The sequence below is a fragment of the Papaver somniferum genome, chromosome 1 (genome assembly GCF_003573695.1).
Source record: "Papaver somniferum cultivar HN1 chromosome 1, ASM357369v1, whole genome shotgun sequence".
NCBI classification, from domain to species: Eukaryota; Viridiplantae; Streptophyta; class Magnoliopsida; order Ranunculales; family Papaveraceae; genus Papaver; species Papaver somniferum.
The window spans coordinates 128,531,434-128,552,829 of NC_039358.1; the positions used below are offsets into that span (position 1 = coordinate 128,531,434).

The following is a 21,396-nucleotide window of genomic DNA, read 5'->3' on the forward strand; positions in this document are numbered from 1 at the left end:
TCCTTCCAAGTACAATTTGGCGACAAGAAAATAAAACACATTGGATCTTGGTAGATCATCTCTGCCATGCCCTATGATTTCTTCATGGACCTGGAAATATCGCTGTTGAGTTTTACATTGCTGTCTTATGTGAGAAAGAAAGATAAGAAGCGGAAAACATTATCTCATCCGAGCATCTACTGGTTGAAGCCAAAATTATGTTCATGTGAGAAAGAAAGATCCCAAGCAGAAAACGTTATCCTACGAGGATCAGAGTATCTCTTGGTTAAGTGAAAATCTTAAAATTTAAGAATACAAGTGAGACTTCCAATAGAGTTGCATCATGTATTCATGTCCTCTGCTGAACCAAATCCATTTTGGATATCATTTAGCTGTCAAAATGTTGGTCAACGCACCTTGACCATTTGTAAATATTACTACTATTTTTTTTTCCTAGTAAAAGAAGTGGGTTTATAGATATTTTTAAACTATAAATAGAAAATAAACTTTTTAGATAACAGTAGGGTTATTACAGGTATCAAGGCCAAGGAAGGGTGCCAGGGTAAGTAGATGCACCACAGTATCTGAATAACCCTTCTAGTTCAGGACACCCATTAGGGTATGGAATAGAGCGGTGGAATGGATCTCGACCAAGCTTCTTACGTCGAAGAGGACCTAAACATCCATATGGGTCATCTTGAAATAGTGTCCTGACTAAAGCTTCACCTTTGATCGCTGATTCCTTGGAAGTAGATGAGACTGGGGTACCCTTGTAAAAGAATCGCTCCTCAGGAAAGCCTATCGCAGAACGATGGAGCTGGGCAAACCTTTCCTCCTTAAAATCATAACCCACCACCTGCATTTCGTCCACAAGTTACAGATGGTTAATTTCCAAGAAGAACTGTAACTAAAAGCAATGATGACTACAAAAACTTTTAGGTTGATGGGACCAAAAAATGTAAACATATACATTACGTAATGGAGGTAACAGGAATTTTGTTGCACCTCTCTCTTTGTAAAAAGAATGGAGGTAAAAGAGAAATAACAGAAAGAAGAATAATGTAAAAGAAATGGAAGTCTCACAGTGATGTTATGTGGATAAATGCCAGTAAGTTCCCGGAACCGACACACACTAAATAGAAGGTTTTCAAAGCTGTCCCTAGCATGTTCTTCTGTGAGTGCCCTCGATCTCACATCCTCTTTGTTTCCTGTAAAAGTAAACAATTCATATAGAGAAATATCTAAACTCAAATAGCATATCGTTTTTCTGTACAACCTAAAGATTATTCACATCACAAGTTCAACACACAAACCAAAGATAAGTTTCTTTCTATTTCTAAAGCCACAAAACTATGGAATGGAAGGGTATATGAATCTAAAGGTCAATGTTTATGGTTTATGTCTTATTCAATTTTTGCAGACATAACTAGGGCCCAAAGCACTCACCAGATTCGAAGATATGACAAAATTTGCCTCGATGAACTCATTTGCTTCCAAGTGTTCAAACCAAAATAAGAAACCCAAGAAAAGTATCTGTACGAACACATGCACAGTGGAACCTCTAAAAACATAACACTACCATAGAGCTTCTTGAGCTAGTACACTCAAGATGGTGTTCGCCAAGGTTCTGAACAGCTTATTAGTGTTCATATTTATCAGTACTTGAAGCAGAGAAAGATTATCTGGTGAAGTACACATTAGTATGACGAGTAACAACTCAATAAAGTAAATACCAGAGCATAGAAGTGAGGTGACGGTGATGAGACCTAATGTGATTATTTTGTGGTACAAACCCATTGAGTGATGTTGCAGTACTGTTGGAATATGGAAGTGTTGACGTTATGATACCTTTATCAAGAGGTTTGATGATGCTTATGATCCTAAAAATAGCAACTACAGTAAGTATGTGGAGCTAAAGGTGGGACTGTCATGGTGTTGATGCAGCAGCAATAAATTATGGTTGTGAGGTAATTGTAGTTGAAAAGATGGTGCAAGTGGTTACAATGACCATGCAGCTTGCAATTCTACAAATCAGACGGTACTGTGGTATTGATGGATGTGGTGTCCTAAAGTATATTTACCACTGTTGAAGTTCAGAAAAGAAATCAATTACCCAAGCAGCAAAAACCATCACAGTTGATCATGAAACAAACAAGGACCTGTCTTGAGAGGACAATGAGCTTTGCTCACACAAGATTTGCTTCCTTACTATTACAAGGTAATTGCATCCGACCCAGGCTAGCTTAGTTACTGTCAGATAACCTGAGATGATGATGACCTGGTTCATCAGGTTACTCGGACCCTTATCTCAGGAAGTGCACAAAAAACACCATGGTTTTATCACCACCGGTCCAACAAAATACAATCAGACTAGAACCTTTCAGAGAATACATATCATGTTCATCAAATTAGAGGATCAGAAGCCCATCATTACTTACCAGCTTCATAGACTTTAGATGTTAGATCCATTCACATAACAAGTAACTAATAAGAATCTCCAATCAACAACTAACCTAGTAACCTAGTAACTAAACCAATGATTCCTTAAGGATTTTATACGGTTTTCTGTGTACAAGTACTTCAAGTATTTAAGGCAAACACAAGAGGAATCAGGGATTCTCATAACTTAAATGTAGTACTTCACATGGCCAAAGACTAAAGAAATTAAATGCTCAATAACTTACCAAACCATCCTTGTGATTCAGCAACTGCCCAATAACTCTGAGCTTCACTTCTAGGACCAGCATCTCTCCTAGTCTCACCACCACTAAACAAAAGCAATGCACCTTCATCTCTGGCCGCAATCTCAACCCCTTCTTTTATATGACTCAAAAACGAAGCAGCCTGTCCAGGATGCTTCTGATATGATTCTAAATACCATGAATCCTCGGAATCCAATTTCCCACAATTATTACTTATATAAACTGAATGCCCAGCAACCATTACTAAATTTTGATATTTCGAGAACGGATTAGAACTAGAAGAACCTAAATCAAATTTCCTCTGACTAGTTAATATTCCACGGTATTGACTTTCGTATACAGAGAGAACTATTAAAACAGTGACCCCAAACGATAACGAAATGAAAAAGAAAAGAATGGGATGTAATTTGTAATAGTAATGTAAGCGATTTCCTAAGGATTTCAACATTTTTCTGGAGTTAGATAGTAAAGTTTTAGGCTTTCGTGTTTTTCTATAACTTCCTGATTCTAAATCGAAATCACTACTAGGGTAAGCATGAAAGGATTTAGGACTCCCATGCGAGAAGATGTTCATCATGACATAACATTAGAATATAACGAAATTATAATAGCTCAAGAGTACAGATGGTGATTTAGAAGATAGATCAATTCATCAATTTGTTTTCGGATATAACGAAAAGGGGTAAAATTTAACATACCCAGATCAAAATTTGAATGAAAGAAGATGTGCTTTAGGAGAAATATGAGAGACTTAAAAGATGGTTCACCCAGATAGAACTTTTCAAGTTAGATTGATCAGATCGTGACTTTGAGAACCTGAGAGCAGTTCAGGGGATGAAAAAGAGAATCAGAAGAAGGAAGTATAGAAATGGATCACAGGAAAGGAATTTCCGAATTTGTGATGAAATGTAATGTATTCTCACGTATCTGACTTATTTTGTCGCACAAACCATCAATAACCTTTAACCTAAGTGCAACAAGAGACTTTTTTTTCTTTCTTTTTTGTCAGTCAAGAAAGGACCTCAGGTCAAGATCGAGTGACGGACTTGTAATGTTCGTTTCGGATCTCCCCTTTCTTTGGTGCTTCTACATTTTTCACCCACCAGAATGTTCATAGAATATAAATCAGAAGGCCTAACAAGGATAGAAGAGAGCTAGGTCGTTGCAAACATGTTTAAGAAAAATGTATATTCTAATTTTTTTTATTTTTTACTTTTCATTAACTTGAAACATTTCTTGGTTTAATCAAGATTATCAAATTGTTCTATTGACATGAGAGTAATGCCTTCAACTAGTAAATTTCTCAATCTTGCTGAATACAATATCAAAACTGTCACACATTCTACTTGCGGCTGAATATTCCATATTTCCGTTCGTTGGACTTTTGCTCACTCTCAGCTTTTTGATTAGATGAATCTACCTCTACAGTCCTTCCTGTGGTTGGATTGTGCATGTTAGGAGGATTATTAGGTTTCTGACTACTGAAAATTCCGTATTTTGGTGCTGGCGCCGATGTTGGGGGTGGAGAGGTCGGAATACCTTGGCGAGAATGTGCTCTTAATGTTGAAGCACCGTTTTCCCTCTTTTCCACCAATGGTGGCGAAGGTGGAAGTTGAGGTCTGGCTGGGCGCCTGGAGTCCATTGGACCTGGGGGAATCCTGTTCATTTCGGGTTTCTGCTGCACTGAAGGGGAGAATTTTGGGACACTGGCAAACGGGTTAGGAGTTGATAATCTTGGCGGTGGAATGCCAGTTCTAGGTTCATTTCTTCTGGCATAACGATTCTCAGCCTCAAATGGCGGTTTTCTGACTGGGATACCACCATCTCTTTGTCCATCGATAAAACCTTTAGTTTTCCCAGCCTCCCTACCAGCAACATCACTACCACTTCTTTTATCAATAGGCGACCACAAACTTTCGATTGGAGAAGGTATTTCTGAATCTGAATTTTCGTTGGATTCTGAACCAGAGTCTTCATCAATCTTTATCGGAGTTTGAATATCGCCTGAAGTGTTGTTGGTTGTTGAATTGGTAGATTCCTTTCTGACATCAACTTTCTTGGAAGGACCGCTCTTGGGGCGCCCAAACTTAATGTGCCTGACAATTACATAAGCCTGCTTTTTCTCCACCAGTGGACCACTTTCCACAACAGCAGTATCTTCTAGCTGCAAATGAAAAATGGTTTGCTGTAAATATACAAAACTAATATAATACCTCAGGGAAATTTCATGTTTGGATGTGCGTGAACTGAAGGTGATCATGGATAGCTGCGCCCTTTCTGTCACAATCGTAAAAGTGAACAGGAAATTCAATTACAGGATTTAGTGGTGTACCAAAGCTGTTAGACGACTTAAATTTCCTCCAAAGTCTTCATCTTCTTTACCCGTTGCCGTACACTGTTACAGAATCAAACGAATCTTTGAATAAGACGTGACTCAGTAATTGTCAATTATTATACAATATCATTTTCAACTTTCAAGTATAGATCATATTTGGGGAAAAAACACTTGCAGTATAGTCTACACGCTTACAGCAGATACCATATTGCTCGAATGAAGACACATTTTATAAAATATCAAAGAGATGAATTGTCCTAAAAGAAAGAAAATGAAAGAGATTTTGTAAACATATTCTCCAACATTTATACTTAAATAAGATCCAAATAACACAGTACCTTCACCCGATAGCCTTTCTCCATCAATCTCTTAACCATATTAGCTTTCATTTGAAGGTCCTTTAGTTCCTGAGAAAAGAAGCAGTTTATCTTAAGACAACAAAATAGTTGAGGCCTAGACATATATGGACCATATTTCCTAGAACCTACTGTTTTGATTAGAATATTATTCTGCATGTAAAAACTAAGTTTAGAACCAGAAAATTAAAAAAATTCATCATTCAAGGTTTATGCACTAAAGGCTAGGTTTATGCACTAAAGGCTTGCTTAGGACATTGGTTTTGGTAACTTCGACTTGGTTTTCATTTCTAGCCTTCCCCAATTTGTTTGGCATTAAAGGCTTGGTTGTTGTTATTCAAGGTTCATGGAAGTCATAGGTATAATAACCAAATGATTCAGTTAAAAACCTGACTATACATACAATAGCTAAAAGGAAAATGATCATGGAAAGATTGATTCAGGTATGCTAGGGACAGAAACCAGATTTAATAAAAGGATGGACAGAATTGATAGATATATTCTTGTAGCTTATAGCGGTTTGACGGCTCAGATGAACAATTAGGGTGTTCCAAAGATTCGTCGAACAAGTAAATACTAAACCAGATCATTCCAATTTGAAAGGCTAGCTGAAAGGTAATCCCAACTAACTTAAATCCCAAGGAATGGTCTTGATGCAAAAATCCAATAATGCAACAAGTTGGGAGCATTTAAGATACAGCTGTGTACAATAACGATAACAGAAACTGTCACAGGAAAATATCAGTTGCACATGTAGTCACTAAATTAAACGTAAAAATGCAATAAAATGCACATCATTCTATATGGGTTTTGCTTCACTGCCTCAACTAAAATTTATAATATTCCAACTAACAGCAGATTATTTGTCTGCTAGTATAACCAGGTTGCCTTAAAAAAGCTACCATTTCAATAGCAATAAAATAACAGTAGGTTGATGGAAAAAACTTACTATTTTTCCTGTAAAACGAACTTCTTTGCAGTCCCCTTGGCGCAAAGTAACTTCTGACTGCATCAACAGGTCAATTCAGTTATGCACTTGGGAGATTACACATCCATTTGACTTACTTGACTACTTATTAAAAAGATTCTATCGTTCTAAAACGAATTTTTCAAGTGAACATGGCATTTAGTATGCAGAGCTACAGAAGATTGAGCTCTTGGAAAATCCTAGTAAGAGAGGAAAATATTTCAATAAACTGGCGAATAGTGGTTAACAGTTACACGTTACATTGTCGGGGCTTTGACATGTCACTTAATTGGTTAAACAATGGATCACAACCAAAGTTAATTTTGTATCTTCTAATGTGGGTTTGTTGAAAATGTAATGCATTCACCAAATTAATGAAACATTGAGTTGACGAAACACTCCCAAACATAACAACAACAACAAAATGTTATTGGATTCTATGCTCACATCAAACACAAGATCAATTCCAGGGGAGGAACAACATGGAAGGGTGGGCCCAGTTGGCTCATAAGTCCAATTTTTGCTATTTTAGCCAAATTATGGTTATTTTAGCTCATTGCACCCCCTAAAATATGATGTCATTGGTAACTTTCCCACCTATTTCTCAAAACCTGGCTCCGCCCCTGATCAATTCTCAATTTAGTTTATGTGTTACGTCTTTTCAACTTGTTTATAAGGACAGGACAGCAAACATAAAAATAAATATAAATCGGAAGGGAAGGCATGTTCCTCGTCACTTATTGCAGGACGGATAATAGATAGAAACCAGAACTCCAGAAGGTAGCGTACCTTGTTTTTAGTACGATCTTTTTCCTTTACTTGTTTTTCGTACTTTTCTCTATGGAAGTCCATGATCTTACAAACAGGTATTTTTTCCTTTTGGTCAAGGCCAACCTGGAAAAACAAAAGGAGAAGGCTTCAGTGAAATATTAGTCATTGACCAAAGGTAGATATTGCAGTTTTCCCAAGAATATAAATGGTCGAGCTGAAACTATGACATTAGATGCAACATAACATGAAATACAACAAGCTGGTTCACAATGAAGACTCCATTGCCAAAGCCTCCAACTAAGTCTCGCCGATGCTTCAAAAAAAAAAAAACTAAGTCTCGCCAAATAAGCCCTCAGTTTAATTTTCTCCAGATGATTCACAGGGACGACTCAATTTCTGACTTGTTTAAGGTGGCTCAAGAAGCTACTCCTGTCACCCAACCAACGGGAGCTCCTAAGAAAATCTTAAGAACCTTATCCAGGCTTGAGATACAGCTCATATTTGCATCAAGACAATGGCTCTCAAAATTTACTGGCTCTCGGTGCACACTTACATGGCTAGCCATGCAATTTATTGATTGCCCTTTAAACATATAGCACTCTGGCTTCGTTAAATAGAAGACGGCTTGGGTTAAAAATTAATATTTTAAGAACATGGAAGAAATTCCTCGATCTTTACCAGACAACTATAGTGCAACTTTTGTGAATGCTTATGGAGTGGTTCATTTGTATCATGCACAAATACTACAACCATGCAAATCTAAATGGTCCGCATAGGTTTAAAAGATTGGGGAAACAGTGGAGAAGCTTTTGAAGGTAGTACAGACTCATAGTTGACTTCAACAAAGAAAGAAAAGTACCAGAGCCACAAAGCAAATGCGTTGACTCTGCCAGAAACACTACATGTGTTGCAAAAAAACTCAGAGGATAATGTCTTCATGCATGCCTGCACTCTGTCAGTATAATCTTCAGTAGTTCAGTTTGCTAGTGCATGGTAATAAATCCCATCAGTTGTACTTTTCTAATTACTATATAAGTAGGTTACGTTTGACCCATAACTGCGCTTTCTAACAGTATAAACAAAACTCTTTGTTTAATGTATGTTGACATTGACAAATGGAAACTTGCGAACAGAACCCACCTCAACCAAATCAAGACTCAGCTTCTTTGCGCGCTCCAGTGCCTCACGCCTTGAAACAACTGTATGCTCCCCTACAAATCATAAAAGCATTAATGAATCATGCAGTCATCCACTACAATAATCAAGCATCAGGAACATCTAATAAGTTCATGACTTGTTTCAAAAAATTAACAATTCTATAAAGTAATTCTACCTTATCACCCGTTAGAATTAATTAGTACATGTAAGAGAGATTTGGACAACAACAGAAGCATGATATCAATAATGGAGTACATTGTGAATATAAGAGGAAGTAAGACGAGATTGTGACTAGCATAGCGAAGTTGGGCAAAAAAAAAACACGCAATAACGATTGAGCATGATAGAAACTTAAAACTACACGATGGTAGACATCCAAGGGCAAGAATTTGCTACCGAAAGGTGTGAGTGTGACACACACAACTAATTGGCCCATCTAGAGGCATATCCCCACAATTCTCTTCATTTGACATAATTAAGCAAACCCAATAATCAGTTCAATAGTCACTAGTCAGCAAACCCAATAATCCTCAGACTCATAGTCATTACCCCTCAAAGAGTTACAGACTTAAAAAGTAAAGATCAACCGTGCCTGTATTTCACTACTACTCGTCACCACTTTTCACTTGTTACTCTATGTACCATGTCTACTTTTCACAACTCCAATGGTGCCATTATTACCAATAACGAGACCACCACTTTACTCCATTCATTCTAATGAGTTTATCTTCTACTATTCGACATTTCTTATTTTCCTGTTTTGTGTCTTTTCTATTGTATTACCTCACATTTCGTCAAACATCTGAACCACAAAACCGACTCAACCTCCCACAGTCCAGACTAGATCATATAGGGTTCAAAACATTTCGCCTGACAATATGTATCATTAATCATTTCATTTAACTTCTCTACGAATTGACAACAACGAATGACAACAGAACTGAGAGAAATATGATAAATACAGGATTTACACCAAAATGAACTATACCTTCGTTGCTAACAAGCCTAATGATATCAGAGGTAATTTGTTCATTAAGCCTTGTTCCTTTAGAATCTTTAGCTCCCGATTTAGATTTAGCCTGAAAATACAATTCAAAATATTTCAAGTAAAAGGGGAAAAAAGAATTCAGTTTTAAGGGCAAATAAAAAATCAATCTTTACCTTAACTGGGGCGGCAAAAGATCTAATATTGATGTATACAGAGCCAGTTGGTTTAATGAATGGATTGGGTTGCTGAAAAACTTGGATTTTGTTGTTTACAGCGATGTAAGATGTAGATGAAACTCCATGGGAAATCTGAGAGTAGCATCTTGATTTGAATTGTTGAAATTTAGAATTTAAATGCCTAATTCGTGACAAGTAAATCATCTTTATCTTTTTATAAGAGATGTTTCAAATAAAAACTCACTATATACACCTACTTTCTCTCTAGGGTTTTAAGCAGACATGAGAAAGAGAAACTAAAACACCGAGACCCGTTTAAAAATAAAATAAAAATGACTGCTTTCTCTTGCCTTCTCATTTCGCACACTCACATTACACTTGCCATACTTCAAGGCAGAGCATGACTCTGGATGCCTGCCTTCACAGAGACCATCCATCAACCATCGTCATCAAAATCAAATAAAAAGGATGCATTTTTTTCTTCTACATTGGATCACTGCTACATCAACAATAATTCCATTCTCATTAAAAATCAAAAAAAATTGAACCAACTAAGGTTTTAAGCACAAAAAATACAAAAACTACCAAATAAAATCTAATCCAAAATCAGAAGCTCTTTTAGTGCTTCTCTAGCTCTATCAAGCTCTTCTCTTTTGGCAGCCAGGAAACACTTCGCTTCACGTTCTTCTCTCACCAGCCGACATAAGGCATCATTACTACTCTCTTTTTCATTTAGAACCAATTTCTTCGACTCCTTCATGGACTTTGATAAATCATTCATCACGCGTGAAGATGCCATTCCATATGATTAAAATTCTATCTTCTGTTTCTCCGCATCTCCTTTGTAATGCTTAATCTTTGTGGAAGATAGTAAAGCAGAAACATCCTTCTTAGCATCCTCAAGCTTTGGAATTGCAAGTGTTAGATTCTGCAGCTACTCTCTTCATCTTAGCAGAATCAAAAACCTTCTCTGCTGCAGAAACTGAGAGCTCTAGTGATTTCACATTTGCCTCACACTGATTCAAGTTATTCAGATACTCCTGGAGCCTCTTTTCTTCGTCATCTGTCAGTGCAACAGTAGGTGTGCTAAATCGAAATTCTTCCCTCTTGGATTTCGGTCTGGGAGTTTTGCGTGCTCTAACCTTGGATTGCGGCACCCTATCCTGCACTTGATTCAGTTCAGTATTATAGCGTTGATGACTCACATTTCCGGTGCCATTTCTTTTCTTTCTCATGAAAAACCAACTTATTCCCCCAATAATCAACCAAACAGAGACAAAAAATCTCGCCCTGGCGAATTCAAAAGCGAGTGCATTGTTCCTGCTTCTTGTTGAGGGTGTCTCAGCAGTATCATTTAGTAGTACATCATCAGGAACACACATAAAACAACCACCTTCAAAGCAATTAACGGAATGAGGAAACCCATAAGTCCTGAATCTCCATTTCTCGACCACGTGTTGTGCTGATCCCTTTCCATTTGATGCCGAAAAACCAATGAACATAAACTCTTCAAGGTACATAGAAAGATCAATATGAGTAGCAAGAATTGGCCTAATAGTTCTGGATTTTGTATAACTGAGCCAAACTTTCACCATCTTCTTGGAATCTATGTATTCAATCCACACTGTCGTTCTTTTACCATTCTTTAAATCAAAACCCATCGAAGTTGAATCAACAGAAGCAAATGACCTAGCTGAATTGATGTCAATTCCTATATGATTATCGCTAATATCATCAAGACTCGGGTCAAAACTAGTATCAAATTCCACTGCAATGTACATTCCCCCCTCTTCTTGACTAGTTTCATTGGAGAGACCCATATAACCAAAACCACTACCTAGTATGTATTTCTTGGAAGTAATGATAAAGGTTAAACCATCTCCAAACAGTGGAGGAGAAGATGAAGATGAAGAATCAGAAAATGCGGTGATGTAAAAAGAAAAACGACAAATGAAAGAAGCATTGGAATTCGTAGAAGGATCAAGAAACCTAATTGGATGATTATAAAGAGCTCTACCCACACCAATTGAAGATGAAGGTGATGGTGATGGTGAATAAGGAGTAAGGCAAATCCTGCCATTTTCTTGAAAATAAGCATCACCCAAAAGAGTGATGTTATTGATGGAAACATAAGCTACAGAATGAATTGGTAAACTCGATATGCAGACAATGAAAATTAATGAACAGAAGAACAATTTTGAGAAACCCATTCTGTATCAAGAATAAATTTTTACACTAACTTACAAGAAATCTTGATTTTTAATGGAATACCTTTTTCTTGTAGTGCCGATGTTTTACCTTCTTCTTCCAAAGCCGAGAAGGCACCTCTTTTTTCACAGAGCTGATGAGAGAGACAGAGGAGTTTGAGAGAGGAAGTAAAAGTGAAACGAGAGCATGAAAAGAAGTGGGAGAAAACTACAGAAGTACTTGAAATAGGAAAAGTTGAGACGCAACAGAACAGAAGCTCTCTGAGTGGGTGTTCTAACACGAAGAAGAGGGAAAGCAGGAAAAGAAGTGGGAAAAAAAACACTATTAATACTTATATACGCGAGTCGTGGTTACTGGTATTTCCTCTATGTCATTCTTCACAATTTGCTTGGCAACTAGCCAGCTGGTGCTTAATGACACAGACTGACAGAGAGTTATTGCAGTGGTGCAGGATAAGCAAATACCGCAGTGTAGGATAACATTTTTTCTGTTTTCGGTTACAGCTTTGTTTCGGTTACAGTTTTTATTAGGGCTGAACATGGTGTCGGTTAACCGTTGGAAACCGACCGAACCAGACCAATAAGCAAGAAACCGAACCAAACCATTTAGATTTGGATTGGTTTGGTAAAAAAAGTTGAAAAACCGACATTACTGGTTTGGTTTTGGTTTGACCTGAAAACCGAACCAAAAACCATTGGGGAACCGATTAATTTTTAAACTTAGTTTCTACCGTCGATTTAAAAGTATTAGATTCTACCCATTGATTTAGAGGATAAATAAAAACCCTAAATCTAATATTTCATTATGATACTCTCCCTCTTTCTCCTTCTCTCAGCCGCCTCCCTTCTCCACCCCCAACAACAGCTGCTGCTACTCGACTTTTTTCTTCCCGTCTTCCTTCTTTTTTATTTGTCAATAACTAAATTAAGATATATTATATATCTTCTTTTGATCTCTAGAATTAGAGTAAGCTTACACTATTCTTGATTTTTTTTTTGTCTGTATATTTGTGTAAACCAATACTATCGGCAACTACGATTTTTTTATCGGTAAATTTGTGTATTTTTTTTTTGGTTTGACATAATTATTGGTTAACCAAAAACCACTGGGACAAACCGAAACCAACTGGAACCATTTGGAAACCGAACCAATGGTTAATGGATTGGTTTGGTTTAGATTTTTAGAAACCAATAATATTGGTTTCGGTTTTGGTTTGGCTAGAAACCGAACCAAAACCGACCATGAACAGCCCTAGTTTTTATGTATAATTAATCTGCACTCGTGTGTCTTACACACTCTTTTATTTTTGTCTGTTAATGTCGATGATTGGTGTGGTATATAAACACTAACACAGTCTGTCATTAAATGTAATTAAATGTAATGAGATTCATCACTTCTGTTAATCAAGAATACTATTAACCCGATTCAAGCTTATTATGGTATCAGACTCGGTCGGAATCCATGATTTTCTTAGGGTTCTATCGATCTTTATCACTTCCGTTGAAGAATTCATCTTCATCATTTCTGCCTGTTGTGATCTTTTTCTTAGATCTACAATCGTGTTGGTGGTTGTTCTTGCCTGTTTCTAGATCTCATTTCAGGTTCTTGTTAATTTTCTTGATTTCGATCTTCTTTTTACTGAGTTTTTTGTTAATCTCTCTTTGATTTTTTTCCTTGTTGTTCTTTACAATTTTTCAATTTTTTTCATGAGTAATTCATTTAGATTACAAATCTGATTATGGATCCAATTCGTATTTCAACTTTACCTCTAAATACTATAGCTAATATCATTCCTCTCGAGCTTAAGGATGATAATTTTCCTACTTGGAAATCACTCATGTCACCATTGTTTCAAAATTTTCAAGTTCTCAAATATGTTGATGGTACATTTCCATTCCTCATGTGTATGCTACTAGAACTGCAAAAAGTAATGATGTTATTAATTATCAATACACAATTTGGCAAGCATAGGATTTCACCTTTGATTATATGGATTCAATCCACTATTTCTGATTTTGTGATCTATTATGTGGTTGGAGCTGATAGTTCAGCTGGTTTATGGAAATCTATTATTGCAAGATTTGCTCAAACCTCTACAACTCATGATATTCAATTACGTACAAAGCTTCAAAACTTGAAGATGACTGGATCTATTTCTTCTTTCCTTGTGGAGGTTAAGAAATTACAAGATCAACTTGCTGCAACTGGTTGTCATGTGTATGACAATGAATTGGTTGTAAGTATTCTATATGGCTTGTCAACAAACTATGCATCATTTGCCACTTCTATTAGAATCATATCACCCCCTGTTACTGCACAAGAATTGCACAATTTGTTGCAATTAGTGAAGAAATAGTTATATATCTGCAACTAGATCTGCTAATGAGCCTAAAGAATTTGCTACTAACACATCAAATTTTATAAGAGGAGGTTATAGAGGTAATGGTTATTCAAGAGGTAATACCAGAGGAAGAGGTTATGGTAGATACCCAAATCCTGTTATTTTCTCAAGAAATGCTTCAGGTAGAGGTTATGGAGCTGTTGATATCCAACCTTGTCAGATCTGTTAACTCAAAGGACATTCTGCTACTACATGTAATCAGAGATTGAACTTTTCATATCAAAGAAGACAACCTCCGCCTAATCTTAGTGCAATGCTAGCTGTTGCTGATATTTTTGATGATGAATGGTTTGCAGATAGTGGTGTAAATCAGCACATTGTTGTAGATCCAAATACTCTCACAGAGCCCACTCCATATGAAGGTTCTGAAGAAATCACTACAACAAATGGTTAAGGTATGAATATCACACATCTTGGTGTTGATGGTGGTTTTTAGCTTAGGGTTAAAATTGTAAAACCTTACACCTGATGTGACGTCACTCTGTAAGGAAACGGAGCCATGAGTGTCCACCTCTTCACTGGCACATTTATTGAGCAACTCAATATTTTCTTATGAAATTTACCCAGAATGGTGCATGTAGAAACAATCCCAAGTATTCTGTAAATTTTGGCACCTTGCCTACATTCGATTAATATAAGTTTCTTTGAATGCTTTCTATGCTATGTTCCCCGGATGAACCTTTAATGTTGATATGGCATGACAATTTGTGTTCACTCGCAGCAGAGTAGCACGAATTTCCAAGTATCAAGGATGAGGTATTTGCATAAGGTATTCAAATCAGAAAGCATGCTGCTCTCTGGCAATGAACTTTAAAGAACTCTGTGTCAACACATAGAATTCAACCAATTACTTTTGCGCCTTGCGTAGTATACCAGACCTTGCTTGTCGAAAGTAAGCCTAGGCAAACAGGGTAATCCATCCACCATGGATTAGTAGGTGCAAAACCCTGCCCAGAATCAGAAAACAGGGAGCCGTAGCAGCAAAGGGAGGAGTGGCCATGCCTTAGGCCAGCTGGTGCCACTTGCTATTGGCCACGCCCCATCCTAAACCAACCCTATTTCCCTCGACTAATCAGGTCGCCTCAAAATCGCCACGCGCACATAAGTTATGGTTGGGCACTTACTTGTCGGCCCCACTTCCCATTGACCAATCAGGTCACTCTAAAGCCGCCACACTCACACCAGAAGTGTAGCCACGCCCATGCTTGGCTGGCCCTCCTCCTTCCTACCGACCAATCAGGTCACTTTAGGATGCGCCACGATGATGTATTTTCAAATGGTTGTTGTGATAGTGGTAAAAATAGGTTCTTTTCAGATTTGTGAAGGAAATGGAATTTTTAGATTTAATAAAAATATATATACAAAAATATTAACAATGGGTGAGAGGTACTGGGACTAAGGATTTGGCCGAATTCACTACACAGGGTTCATTCATATATTCTTTGACAATTTAAAACTCAATAAAATTAACATGGACTCTGATTTTGCCAAGATAGATTCTCAAAACATCGACTGTAAGTCCTAAGCATGATGTATCAAAACACCTAAGCTAAGCATACATCATCAAATTAAATAACAACCAATTAATTCAAATCATATTTCAATTTTAGATTAATGCAAAAGTCATAAAAAAGAATAAAATAAATTACCCCAAGGATGAAATTCAGCCTCCTTCGTCGTCCCAGTGTTGGGTTTTAGATCCTCATGATGAAAACACGCTCAAAATATATTTTTGTAACTCAAATGGTGTTTACAATGGAGAGAAAATGAGAAAATGGTGTAAAACTGTAATCTGCGACGCACAAAAAGCGTCACAGAATGAACGATAAAACACAAGTGTTGCTGCTGTTTAGACTTCACTACGACCCAGGATGTGCATCTTAGACACTGTTGATAAACGACTTCCCCTGCGAGTCTGTTCTTCGTGTTCTTGGTGTTATTCATCATCAGCAGGCGCAGAAACAGAGTTTCATCAACTCTTGATTTCTCGCTCCTGAGCTCTCCTATCGACCCCAAACTCTCGACACCACTTCTAGGACACCAAGGGAACCTATTTATACCCAACAGCGACAAGAAATCACGCTCATTAACTCTCCATGATCCTCCATTACTCGGTGTTAAAAGAAAATATTTTCCGAATATTTTCTTCCCTGAAATGATTCTCCACGCGTAAACAGCTTTTGTTACTCCCTTATTTAGCTTCTACACGCATCTTCAATGACTAAGTGTCATCCAAACACGAGCAGCACACATCAAACTTGCTGAAAATCCGTGAATATCATTTTCAAACCCGTGTTGCCCTGATTTATTCCACGTGATTATCCAACCAAATTCAGTCGAAACAATCACCCATACCAGCTCTGTTATGATATATTACATCTTTCCACAAAGTTTCAGCGATTGAATCGCACAAAATCACGTCCAAATGCAATCGAGAAAATCTTCCAGTGAAGAGTAAATATTTTCCCGCAAAAATATTTTTTTGAATTTGTGAAGAAGGTCACCCCTTATCCAGTGGTCGCCCCCTTATCCTTTGCTGGAGTCCGAATAACACATTTCCCTTGGGGTGCCTTTAATAATTTTTCTGGGGTGTTTCCAACACTTTTTCTGGGTTCCTCCGGTGCATTTCTGGGGTGTCTTTAGTACTCTATCCTAGGGTGTAGAACACCACTTTTCGAGCCAATTTCGTCGCAAGAGCTTATTTTTCCAAAAACATCTACAAAAATATAAAATAACACAATAAGTATTTAATCGAGTCTAACAATACAGAACGTTGAGAACAAAATAGACACATAAATGCGTCTATCAAATACCCCCAAACTTATTATTTGCTAGTCCTCGAGAAAAATTTATTTTTGAAAAGTGACCGAGTTAATCTCGGGTGGGTTTATCAGAGGTGTACCCACACAAAACCATTTACTCCAAAACCTAGCTATCTACGCAGAACCTTGGAAGTCACTAAAGAATCTCCTTGGTTGGCATACAAACATTGACTATAGGAGGAAGTACCCTGATGCGAAATTCCAAAATTCATATATAAGTGACAGAGCTCTACTCAAATAGTTTCACTATGGACATCATAACCGGAGTCAAGACTAATCACATAGATAGATAATGAGATGGATATAGAAAAACGTAGATGGTTTTGATGTTTACTAGGTGAAGGGTGTTTCCCATATCTGTCTGAAGGCCACTACTAGGATGAACCTATCCTAATGGACTGAGATACCAGTCTGACTAATATCAACACAGTGGCATATACAAGGGAACCAGTAATTGACTACATAGAACAATTTTTTTTTTTTGATTAACGGCATGAATAGTTCTTTTGGAATCAAGCGCATGCTTCTTGTCAGCAGATTACATGATAGTTCCCACGGGTCCTGCATTCCACGCTTGCTTAGGCGACGGAGACAGGGAGAACACACACATATTGCTATACAAGTGTTAATGTTTATTCCGATTGGTCTAATTGGTATGGTCTTTTTTTTTGTATCTCAATCACTCTATTCCACCCTAGCAGTGGTAACAACTTGAATCGTGGGCCCCACCTACTCTCTTAGAGAAACATAGTTTAAAAACAAAACAAAATAAGAATAGAAGTGAAAAGGACTCAACGAGATATGGTGAAACTATCATGTTATTACTAACACCTGAGCTATGTGCTTTTATGAGTAGACTCTTTCGATGTTTCCATCTAATCAGATTGGTTCCTCAACTCCTATAACCAAGATGTTCCCATCCACTTAGATTGGTTAGTGACAACCTTAATAAGCATAAATTTCTAGGATCTGGAGTTTATTTATTTATTCTGTAACTGAAAAGTTTCTCGCATACCCCCAAACTTAAATCTAACATTGTCCTCAATGTTCTAAAGATAAAATTAAAAGCATGAACAAGGAGAGAAATTGTTACTATTTGAAGCAAAAGAGTTAAGGAAATATATTACCGTGTTGCATGAGATTGGGTTACCTCCCAAGAAGCGCTAAGTTTAAAGTCTTCAGCCAGACATCGGAAGGAATTAGTCATCTCATAGAATAAAAAATTAACAGTGGAAATAATTGTGGGTCTTCAAAACCAAAAAGAGCTGACCAAAGGAAACTACAATAACCCAAGAAAGTGAACAAGGATAGCATGCCCTTATCTAGTTTCCTGATTAAGATATTTATATCTAATTGTGGTTCAGGTTCAGGTTCTATGAAAGGGTCTAAATAAAATATTTTCATTGGTTGTGTTTCTTCATAGGTGGGATCCGAATCATTAGGTCCTAGAGTCTGGAAAAAATCAAATAAGAACTTAGAAGCACAAAACAATAACCTAAATAATTGAGGATCCTCTAAGTCAATCAGGTTTGACTTACATAACTGACCACAATGAGAGTAGTGGCCATTCTTAAGAAAATGTGTCAATTCTATCAACCTAAAGTACTTAGGCTTAGTCTCAGAACTTAATAAGTGACACATTTGAAATTTATACGTTCCCACAATTGGAAGCAAACTATTTGGTGGGAAAACAAATTCAATCTTGGTATTATTGCCTGGGAAAACCACATCAACCAGAGGATGGGTTTCTAATGACTGAACTTCTTCCTGGACATCATTAGGTTCGGGAAAACGAGTATGAAGGTAATCTTGTAAAATGGTCGAGGCAGAGATATCAAGTCCAAAATGAGGCATATTTGTAAGAGCTAAAGGTATGGCACAAGGAGAATGATAATCACCCCCAAACTTAGATTTTTGGGTATCTCTAGATAGACTAGCTATAATTTCCTTAATTTCTAGATCATTGGAATCCTGAAAATAGTCAATTGATCCTTCGAGGTTATACTCAAGCGACGCATCCTTACTCATATTTAATAGCTATACAAGTTCATTTTCTTCGTCTAAGACTAATGTTTCTAAGTCGCTAGACTCTAAAACAACATTTTCGGAATAAACCCGTTCCTCTAAAGCATTATCGGCTTCGTAATCAAAAGGAAAAACTACATCGTCTAAAATGGTGGTATCCCTAATCAAATCCTCGTCCTTTTGAATAGGTGAATAATCATAAACATTATTTGGATTTGAACTAGAATCATTATAAAGCTCAATTGGATTAATAGATTCCTGATCACTATGCCTACACATTTCAGATTCTTCATTACTACTATCCTCATCATAATAGTACGAAGATGATTGAACCCTATCTAAATAAGTAGTGTCTTTTATTCTAACCTCGTCCTCTAAATTAGGCAAATATTCACTATTGATATCAAGGGTAGAATTAGAAACACTATTTTGGAAATTTAGATCATTTCGAGCAGCATTAGCTAACTGTTCATTTTCTGCCTCTAGACGTGCCTGAATTTCACTGAGAATAACACTTATACGTTCACTACTCTCGTTTATCATCTCAGAATACTGTGTACACTCTTCTTTTAAACTATTCATTGCAACTAAACGTTTATACGTCCTTTTAATCCGTTGTTGGGTCTCTTCTAGAGAAGGAACATGTTCAGAAATATCATAATCAGGAGTAGTTTTTAAGTAATTTTCCAAAAACGCGTAACTAGTACTATAATGTTCCTGATTTTCTTGCTCGTAAGACCAACTCGCGTGTGGATAGTAATTGGGCTCACTATGGTATGAACCATAACCTTGAAAAGGATGGCGTTCCCAACCACTATTCCCAACATGGTCATAGAAAGGATGATGTCCATATTCAAATTCAGGTCGATAATCATTGTATTGGCTTCTATCATACCAGTTCGACATTCTTAATTGCAAGGGAATTCTACACAATCACAAACAAGGCTGACTCGACTAAATCAAACCTATAAAATCTAGCAAACAACAAGCATGATGGCTCCACTTAGATTGTTTCTAGACCAACTTCTAATCCTTCGAAAGGGAATTCGTTACAATTTAAGCAAACCCCTCTAGAATCAATCCGAGTCAAAGTAAGTTGAATTGAGGCGAGGGAAACTCAGTGGAGCTTTGATACCCAAGGCCTCACCGCTATCACAAGGCAGCGCAATCACGCATTCAACTCACAGAAACCATCATGAACTTCGAAGTATGCTAAAAGAGTAACCAATATTTTTCGAACGACTTTCCTACTAAGCTCGTTACCCTATAGGTCTCGTTCTAGTCAAAATTTTAAGCTTAGGTTCGCGTTTGGTTTTGTTTTCCTGAAGCGGGCAAGAAGGAAACGGTGATGAAATCCGAGTCCTTATCTTAATTTGGCCAGGCCTTGCCCTTTACTAGGAAATTAAAACAACCTTATTCAAATCCTCAGCATATATTCACCTTAAGGCATACAATAAACCCGCTGACAGGGGATTCACGGGTGTTTCGAAAGCTTACCTCCCGTACCAGACGGGCGCAGAACCGCTGAAGTCGACTCGGGCCACGACTCCTATGTCATGTGCGAACCCGAGGGGCCGAGACGATATTGTAATCGTCGTCCTTCCCTGCAAACAGTTTTATATTTAATGTACCCTTCCTTAGGGTTTAAATAAAATAAAATAATTGTCCAAGTCCAAAGTCCAAATAAAGTGCAAAAGAAAAGAAAAAAAATAAAATAATAATTACAAAAAATGGAAGGTCTCTAAAAAAATAATAATAAATAAATAAATTCTCTCTCTCTTTTTTTTTTTAAATTTTTTCTTTCGCTTTTTTTTTTTTTTTTTTTTTTTTTTGCTTTGTTTTTCCTTCTCTTTTAGCTTTAAGCTTTGATTCCAAGTCTTTAGTATCCAATTTAAAACCTGTAATACAAAGACACACCCAAAGAAATGTAAAAAGAACAAATGAAATAAAAAAAAAAAACCTAAAAATTCTACCTAAGCACAAATCCGCATCGGCGGCGCCAAAATGATTAGGATTTTTGATGGGGTTGTAGTAAATAGGATTCGTTTCAGACTTGTGAAGGAAATGGAATTTTTAGATTTAATAAAAATATATATACAAAAATATTAACAATGGGTGAGAGGTACCGGGACTAAGGATTTGGCCGAATTCACTACACAGGGTTCATTCATATATTCTTTGACAATTTAAAACTCAATAAAATTAACATGGACTCTGATTTTGCCAAGATAGATTCTCAAAACATCGATTGTAAGTCCCAAGCATGATGTACCAAAACACCTAAGCTAAGCATACATCATCAAATTAAATAACAACCAATTAATTCAAATCATATTTCAATTTTAGATTAATGCAAAAGTCATAAAAAAGAATAAAATAAATTACCCCAAGGATGAAATTCAGCCTCCTTCGTCGTCCCAGTGTTGGGTTTTAGCTCCTCATGATGAAAACACGCTCAAAATATATTTTTATAGCTCAAATGGTGTTTACAATGGAGAGAAAAGGAGA

The 21,396-nt window shown here is 36.9% G+C and overlaps 3 protein-coding genes across 4 annotated transcripts; all 3 read right to left on the reverse strand.

Moving 5' to 3' along the window:
• Positions 1-261: 261 nt before the first annotated feature.
• LOC113300199 (uncharacterized protein C57A10.07-like) lies at positions 262-3,651 on the reverse strand. Its single transcript, XM_026549407.1, has 3 exons — positions 2,664-3,651; positions 1,063-1,187; positions 262-835 (listed from the first exon to the last, which is right to left on the reverse strand). Exons 1-3 carry the CDS (start codon positions 3,256-3,258, stop codon positions 518-520), a joined length of 1,038 nt encoding a protein of 345 aa, XP_026405192.1. The 5' UTR covers positions 3,259-3,651; the 3' UTR covers positions 262-517.
• Positions 3,652-3,869: 218 nt separating this feature from the next.
• Positions 3,870-9,754, reverse strand: LOC113300183 (translation initiation factor IF3-1, mitochondrial-like). Of its 2 annotated transcripts, none has more exons than XM_026549385.1 (8): positions 9,430-9,754; positions 9,257-9,347; positions 8,251-8,309; positions 7,129-7,233; positions 6,322-6,378; positions 5,355-5,423; positions 5,014-5,076; positions 3,870-4,845 (listed from the first exon to the last, which is right to left on the reverse strand). In XM_026549385.1, exons 1-8 carry the CDS (start codon positions 9,634-9,636, stop codon positions 4,024-4,026), a joined length of 1,473 nt encoding a protein of 490 aa, XP_026405170.1. In that variant the 5' UTR covers positions 9,637-9,754; the 3' UTR covers positions 3,870-4,023. The 2 variants fall into 2 exon arrangements, with proteins under 2 accessions (XP_026405170.1, XP_026405164.1); XM_026549379.1 differs by having other exon boundaries at positions 8,251-8,321; positions 9,430-9,753.
• A 577-nt stretch (positions 9,755-10,331) lies between these two features.
• On the reverse strand, positions 10,332-11,642 carry LOC113350607 (L-type lectin-domain containing receptor kinase S.6-like). Its single transcript, XM_026594746.1, has one exon. It carries the CDS (start codon positions 11,640-11,642, stop codon positions 10,332-10,334), a length of 1,311 nt encoding a protein of 436 aa, XP_026450531.1.
• Between the last annotated feature and the right edge of the window lie 9,754 nt (positions 11,643-21,396).

What these genes read in the sequence shown, in the direction of transcription:
- LOC113300183 (XM_026549379.1), bottom strand. Translation starts at nt 9,636, where the DNA reads ATGATTTACTTGTCACGAATTAGGCATTTAAATTCTAAATTTCAACAA. An exon ending in AGAAAGGCTATCGGGTGAAG is followed by an intron (nt 5,077 to 5,354) that starts GTACTGTGTTAT and finishes ATTCTGTAACAG; the next exon opens with TGTACGGCAACGGGTAAAGA. An exon ending in TAAGTCGTCTAACAGCTTTG is followed by an intron (nt 4,846 to 5,013) that starts GTACACCACTAA and finishes TTTCATTTGCAG; the next exon opens with CTAGAAGATACTGCTGTTGT.
- LOC113350607 (XM_026594746.1), bottom strand. Translation starts at nt 11,642, where the DNA reads ATGGGTTTCTCAAAATTGTTCTTCTGTTCATTAATTTTCATTGTCTGC.
- LOC113300199 (XM_026549407.1), bottom strand. Translation starts at nt 3,258, where the DNA reads ATGATGAACATCTTCTCGCATGGGAGTCCTAAATCCTTTCATGCTTAC. An exon ending in TGAATCACAAGGATGGTTTG is followed by an intron (nt 1,188 to 2,663) that starts GTAAGTTATTGA and finishes TTACTTTTACAG; the next exon opens with GAAACAAAGAGGATGTGAGA. An exon ending in TTTATCCACATAACATCACT is followed by an intron (nt 836 to 1,062) that starts GTGAGACTTCCA and finishes GACGAAATGCAG; the next exon opens with GTGGTGGGTTATGATTTTAA.